Source organism: Henckelia pumila, chromosome 2, assembly GCF_033568475.1.
Source record: "Henckelia pumila isolate YLH828 chromosome 2, ASM3356847v2, whole genome shotgun sequence".
NCBI classification, from domain to species: Eukaryota; Viridiplantae; Streptophyta; class Magnoliopsida; order Lamiales; family Gesneriaceae; genus Henckelia; species Henckelia pumila.
The window spans coordinates 131,937,577-131,945,200 of NC_133121.1; the positions used below are offsets into that span (position 1 = coordinate 131,937,577).

Consider the following 7,624-nt stretch of genomic DNA (forward strand, 5'->3'; position numbering starts at 1 on the left):
CTTTAAATGGGAATTACTTAAATTTTTCTATGATGGAAATGCGTCCTTTATTTTTTTATAAAAGAAATTTGTGGATCAAGAAAGTAAACTATCGTATTTATTTATTTAAATTTCATTAAGACCTCACTTAAACCAGACCAAGTTTTTTTAGCAAGCAAAACTTGTAAATATTATTACGATAAATCATTCAAAACAAGTTCGACCAAGTTTTACACGAATAAAATGATGACGATTTTGATTCAATATTATAACCAATCTAAATTTTTTTATTGCAAAACAAAACAAAATAAAATAAATATTTGTGTTATATTTTGTCGGCGTTCTTTCCCAATATTATATATTCACTAAATAGATAAGTTATATAATTATGTTCATATATTTGCATCAACAATTCAACAATATCCAAATTTTTAATTATAACTCGAATCGAGTGTATAAATATAAACTACTAAAATATGGATGGCTATTTACATATATTTAATACAAACACCTCAATTTATAAGAGGACAGAAAGAGAATTTGAAGGGCTAAGTCCGCGACAAAATCTCATCGTACTAACATCTATATGCAAAACTAAGACTAGTTTGTCATAATAAATTTTCAAATATCGGCACGAAACATCTTGGACATATCCCATCTATGTATAACTCTACCAAGAACATCGTAAAATCGAATCTCTGCTTCGTTTTGTGTTAATCGAACAGACATGAATCCTTGCCCATCGTAGAAGAATTTTAAGCCATTCCCATTTAAATCTTTGACATCTCCTCTCCATGCCTTGGACCCCGCTCCACTTGTGAGAAATTGGATTGGACTACAAAATTGTTATTATTATAAAAAAAAATGAAAAAAATATTTTCTTGTTAAAAATAAAATAAGATTTCAATTGAACATTGTATTATCGAAGTACCTTTCGATGTCGCTTATCTGCTCAAGACAATGATCGTGCCCGTTCATGTAGAAATCTACATCGTTGGCCTAAATTTTCATAGTTAATGATGCTAAAATTAGTTATGCTAATTGCTACCCAACGATGAGTTTCAATAATTCAACATATTTAAAAGGAAAAATTGTAAATTTTTTTTTAAAATCAAATTCAGTTGTGTCAAAGAAACAAACTTATAAAATCAAAATTGCAGTTTGCCATATTTAGAATTAAAAAAAAAAGATGAAGAGGAGAATTTGTGTTAAATTTAAAATGTTACAAGTCTCTCATGTTGCTTACCCGAAGAATAGGAAGAAGAGATTGCACAAGCTCATGAGTGTCACCGTGATGGCCAGCACTTCTAATAGCATGGTGGCCGACCACAATTTTCCATTTCGCACTCGATGTCTTCAATGCTGATTCGAGATCCTATTAATGTAACATTCATTCATGATATATATTAGCAAAAAAAATTGACGTTATACCATAATAATTAATAATCCGCCACAATAGTAATATACAACAATATTTAGTAATATATTTATTAATCAAGAAATTAAAATAAAAGTTTGCCCCTCTAAAACTAATGAAAACTTACTTTCAACACAGTGGAGGTGTATCTCTTCGTGGGGATCACATTACGCCAATCATATACATGATCCTCTGGATTTAAAAAATAGTATCTCACGAAAGGAGTCGTGTCCACAAAGAATAACTCAGCAATTTCTACTCCAAAAACAAAGTTTTTATACATGAATATTGGAAACAAGAAACACACACAAACATATATAATATAATATTATAGAATATAAGATACATTAATAATCACCTGCATTTACAATAAAAGACCTGAGACAGAGCCATCTTCCATCTACTTTCCTAAGAACAGGGCTCAACTGTGCCAATGCGTTGCCCCTGTAATCATGGTTTCCTAACACTGCAATCACACAGGAATTAAAACACACCAAAAAAAAATTTAAAAATCATATTTACAACTAAGGTAGTGTTTGCAACCTCTGAGAAGATCATCTCAATAATAAGTTATTTTTAGAAATTGCAAACACTACCTTAATAATGAATCATTAATTACCACTAAACCATGGTTTTTGGAGGCTCATTGCCGTGTAAATATTCGTAAAAGAATTTACAAATTTGGGATCATCGTCCCCTTTCAGCCCATCATCGTAGAAATTGTCGCCCGTTGACACCACAAAATCTATGTCTAATTCTTCTCCAATTCTCCCCATCTGCACAATCAACCAAAAATATATCCAGTCTCTTATAACATATGAATTGCATGCATTTAATTGGATCATATTAAATTAAACAAAATGAAATGAAACTCATGAGACCTGGAAAGCAACTTCAGATTGGTTGAAACCTCCATTTCTCCCCCAATCTCCGACCACCAAGAATCGGAGAGTCCCGTCGCCTCTAATGTTCTGTTCGAATCTCTGGAACTCCGCCGAAATCTCGCGCGAAAACAAACTGAACAAAGACAGCAACAGAGACAGAACCATGGTTTTGTTTTGCAAACTTGCCATGGCTCTCTTTTGCAATAAAAAAATAATCAAAACTTATAAAACGGAAACGTTTTCTATTTTTTTTTTCCCCTTTTCTAAGAAATATGATGGTGTTGTTTTTTTTAACGTACTATATTTATATATACAGAGATGGATTTGGGCTGGCTTTAAAAATAGTATGGTGAAACTGAGGACAGAGAAGTGCGGGTGGATTTGGATCATAGGTAAAGAAACTAACATGCTCAAACAATTTCACTGCTCATGCATGTTTATTCACACTCACACACACTATTTTTTTTATAAGATTTTTTGAAATAAGTTGGAGTATATATATACTTCTTTATTCAATTAATTTATATAATAATACTAAATTTTTCCACTTTATTTGTTCTTTATCTCTAAAATTAAAGTTAATAAGAAGTAAAAGATCAGTAGAACATAGTACTCTTTACACCATAAATTTTTAAGTAATGAATTTCAATGTCTAATATATACCAAACAATTATATAAAATTATTTGTTTTAACAAAAAGAGGGGAAAACAAGAAGCAGTATTTACTGGGCGAAGCGTAAAGTTTGGGAAGAGCGAAAAAAAAAAGGTGTTGGAATTATGCGAAGCGAATATACTAGTGGATCTCTCGGATGGTCCGAAAGACGAGGCCAGATAATAAGAATCTTACAGCATATTCGCAACTTAGGTGGGCCCCAGATTTATCTTCTAAAATGTTACGTGTTAGTCACTCAAAACCATTTTTTTTAATACAATTAGATCGAATATCAAATTACATTAAATTGTAATATTAAAAAATGAAATTGACCGTACAATCGATTGAACTTGAGCATGAACTCGAGACGTGCTTGTCTCAAACAAAAAAATAATTAAATCAACTTAAATACCGCAGTAACTCAAAACGATTTTTTTTTTGTTACTCGCGATATTTAATTTTTTTTTTATTTTTCTCGGTCGGATGAGTTTAAAAAAATTATGTTCCGAAATTTTATCATCCCAATTAAAATATATGTATCAATATAAATATAAAAAACATGTCAAGACGTGATGGAGAATGGGATATATCAAGGATATCTATCAATATAAATATAAATATAAATATAAATATAACGAATAATATAAGTATCAAAATGGGTTAGTGGAACGAGTCAAAATATCAAAATGAGTTGTATTGATGTGATGGAGAATGGGATATATCAAGGATCTAACTTTTGTGTAATTTTATTTTTTATTTTTAAAAAATATAGTAATTATTTCTATTTCTTTATGATTCAATTATTAATTAATCATATTTTATTAAAAAAATTAATTGATCACAATATTGCTTAGTATTTTGACCATAACACATTATATATAATTTGTTGAGTGGACTCAATTGATTAAATATTCGATGGACATGGATGCGTGCATATTTGAATACATATTGATGATTAATACACGAGGAGTGACTGAATAGAATACGCAATCAATTGCTCCAAATTAAAGAGTTGAGTAAGTGAAGTAAATGAATATTTGACAAATTGTCATGAGTTAATTGATATTTTTTATCGACATTTTTTGATATCTTTTCACACAAGTTTTCATAGTGCAATTTAATTGGACACATTAGTGTGTATGCTACTGCATTAACCTAAGGTTTAGTCGGTGTGTACCGAATGATACTGAATGCTTCCATTGTCATAAAAAAAATGCACTCAATTAATTACATTTTTTGAGCGACTAAAATAATTAAATTTTAATTTGTCGTGGATTGGCCTTTTTCCAAACTCTAACTCTCTAAGCACCTGCCCGGCGTTTTTTTAAAACTAAAAGTCAAGAAAATTAAAACATGGAACTCATGAAACTCGTCAATTCAGCCTGATTAGAAAGTTGCATCCTTTTAATAAAGATTTTTTTAATTTTCGATTGCCTCAAATATATAGTCAATTTTCTATATTTAGCCACATTTTTTTTTGTTTATGTTTACTAATATATACCCCATTAATTGAGTCGTGGAAAATGTGAATTAAATAAGGATAAAATAATAAGAGTTTTTTTTTTAAAAAAAATTTGTTTTTCTAATAATTTTTTAAATTTATGTGAAAACAAATCATCCTGTATATTTGAGAGGAAGGAAATAACAATGAATAATAAACCCACAAACATTATAAATTAATAAATTTACTGACAAAAATTAAAGTTGTTAATGACCTGGAAAAATTATTCTCGTAATTTTAGCCGCGAAGAAATCGAGGGAAATGGTTGCTATCGACTATCTACGGCAGATTAATGCTAAAAAGTAAAGATTATGCTAAAATGTCGAGAAGTATGTTGTATCTACGTACAATAAAGGTTATACATATACATTACCTTTGAATTAGTACAAAACTATAGCAAATACACTTTTTAATTTTTTTAAAAAAAAATTTAAAAATACATTTGAGATAGTTTTATAACTTCAAAAATAACAATGTGTATATATTTTCTAAATGTCTTTGGCAGAGGAAACATTGGAGGGATTTTTGTTATACTCTATATATATATATATATATATATTGCTGAAAGGCTCCTAGATTTACACGTTTGGTTCCTTGTTTCTACAAAACCAACAAATTTGCCGTCTTCCCAGCTTTATGATTCCTTGGTATTGGTTTATTACTTTATTAAGCTTTGCTTTAATTGGACGAATAATCTTGGATTTTAAAACGATGAAAATTGAATAGATTTGAAAATTCATTTAATTGCATTTAAAACAATTTTTTTTAAATCGAAATCAAGAATTTGAAAACCAATCACTTCAAATATCTCCCATCGGAAATATTGCTTAATTAATTAACATATAAATTAAGGAAAAATTGCTTTTTTGGTCCTGTAAGTTTATCACTTTGCGATTTTAGTTCTTTATATTTTCAGATTTCAGTTTTAGTCCGCTATCTTTATTTTTTTGGCAATTTTAGTCATTTTTATGATGTGGCGCTGACGTAACACCAATTCAGTGCGGATGTGGAGCTGACGTGTACAGTGCTACGTAAGCATTTTCGAATAAAAAGGACCGAAATTGCCAAAAATCAAAACATACAGGACTAAAACTGAAATGTGAAAACATAAATGATCAAAATCGCAAAATGATTTTATAAATCAGCATTGTAACAACGAGCTAGTACTTTATATGCAATAACATAATATAATATAAATATGTATGTGTTGTCCAAGGAATTGAAATGATCTCTAGCTTGTCTCATTAGTTTTCGCTTGTTTATATATATAACGCGAAAATAAGTATCCGATCCCCCAATCTGATCAAGAACACGATCATAAAAAAAAACACCCATTAAATTAAAGACAAATTTTCATGGCTCCTAAAATCAGTACTATGTGTGTTATCCTCATTCTTGTGGCAATAATTGTGACAACCTCGGACGGCCAAATCCAACCTCCATGGATGCCATGTTGTCAAGCGAACGTTGTGGATTGCTGCCCCGAAAGCATCCGTAAAACAAAAACTTACGATTCTCCTGATACTAAGCCTACTCCGACTCCGACGACCGTTCACAAGTTGATCCCACATATGTGGAATCGTCCTTAAATCGTACGTTCTACCTCTCTCGATGGCCTACTCCTTAATTAGGGGACGATATATATAGCATCTGATAAGTATTCTAAAATTTCTATTTCCAATAAACGCATTCAGCACAATCTATGATCCCCAGTACAGTACTAGATCAAATCCTCATGAACAATTTCTCATCTGCTCCTTAATTCGTTCGTGTGTTGTGCTCAAGCCCACGTGTTACTCATGTTTTGTGTCTGGTTAATTTGTATTTGTACGTTCCACTTAATTAATTCTTGTATTATACCACTAGTTTTGTTCATGTGCTTAATACGAATTCTTATCGACACTCAGGTAGTGTTTGGGAGAGTTTCTAAAAAGCACTTCTCAGTTTTTTATTAACAAAATTTTGAAATTTTATTAAGAAAAAGCCGAAAATTGTTTCCTAAAAGCTTTCCTTAAATGAACCATACATCTAATAGAGAGAAAGATATATAAATTAAACACAAATAATTATAATAGAAAGGATCGATCGGATATATAACACGCGTGCACACATGCATATATAAATATATATACAAATTATGTGCTTGAACTGGACATGTATGGCGCACGTACGTGCAGTCTCTTATTTGATACATGCATCAATTCCAGCTCCCCAAAAAATAATTAATAATAATAATAAATGTTAATTATACAAATTCCATCCCTCTAAATTTATTGCCTTGGCTAGTTTCGGTCTTCACTGACTCCAACATGTATTCTCTTTATTACAAATGAAGCATGCAAGGTTAATTTTTAATTAGCAGCACAACTCGATATTCGAGCGGGTTTTACGTGGATCTCGAATGGAATCGACTTTGATGCATGTTTCCTGTACGTCCTCATGAATTTATATATCCACATGCATGCATCATTTAATTTATTCACAGGAATAAGACGATAAAACGTGTACGTAATATAATATAGGGATCATATAAATAAATACACATAGATAATAACATTATTTATCATTTTTCATAAAAATTGAGTCAACCGTTGGATGAATATATATATATATATATATATATATATATATATATATATATATATATATGACAATCGTTTCATCCACAATTCCACATGCATGTACCGATGGAGACTTTAAGACATTGGTTGGTATTACAATTTGTGAAAGTGAATTGAATTGAATCAGAAACTTCTGAAAAGTATTTATACAACAAATCGTAACTACTAATTAACTATCTAGCTAACTTACTATTCAACGAACTTTTAATTACAATTATCAATATGAATTTATATTCTAATATCCCCCTCAAGATGGACTATATATGTTCGTGATGGACATCTTGGACAGCAATCAAGACAACGTTGAATGTGGAAGTGGCTTTGTAAACATGTCCGCAAGTTGAAGATGCGAACGAATGGGCATGAGTTTGATGATCCCAGCAGTGAGTTTGCTTCGTATAAAATGGCAATCAATCTCGATGTGTTTGGTGCGCTCATGAAAAACCGGATTGTTGGCAAGGTGTATAGCTGATTGGTTGTCACAAAAAATGCTGACGGGTGTGGGAGAAGCAACCTGGAAATCCTTGAGAAGCTGAAGAAGCCAGATTATTTCACTTGTGGTACTCGCTA

The 7,624-nt window shown here is 30.7% G+C and overlaps 1 protein-coding gene across 2 annotated transcripts; it reads right to left on the reverse strand.

The window, feature by feature from the left end:
- Positions 1 to 414: 414 nt before the first annotated feature.
- LOC140882416 (purple acid phosphatase 17-like) lies at positions 415 to 2,763 on the reverse strand. 2 transcript variants are annotated; one of them, XM_073288408.1, is made up of 7 exons: positions 2,278 to 2,763; positions 2,016 to 2,172; positions 1,755 to 1,862; positions 1,524 to 1,588; positions 1,226 to 1,354; positions 911 to 978; positions 415 to 814 (listed from the first exon to the last, which is right to left on the reverse strand). In XM_073288408.1, the coding sequence occupies exons 1-7, from the start codon at positions 2,467 to 2,469 to the stop codon at positions 601 to 603; spliced, it is 933 nt and encodes a 310-aa protein (XP_073144509.1). In that variant the 5' UTR covers positions 2,470 to 2,763; the 3' UTR covers positions 415 to 600. The 2 variants fall into 2 exon arrangements, with proteins under 2 accessions (XP_073144509.1, XP_073144508.1); XM_073288407.1 differs by having other exon boundaries at positions 1,524 to 1,651; positions 2,278 to 2,759.
- Between the last annotated feature and the right edge of the window lie 4,861 nt (positions 2,764 to 7,624).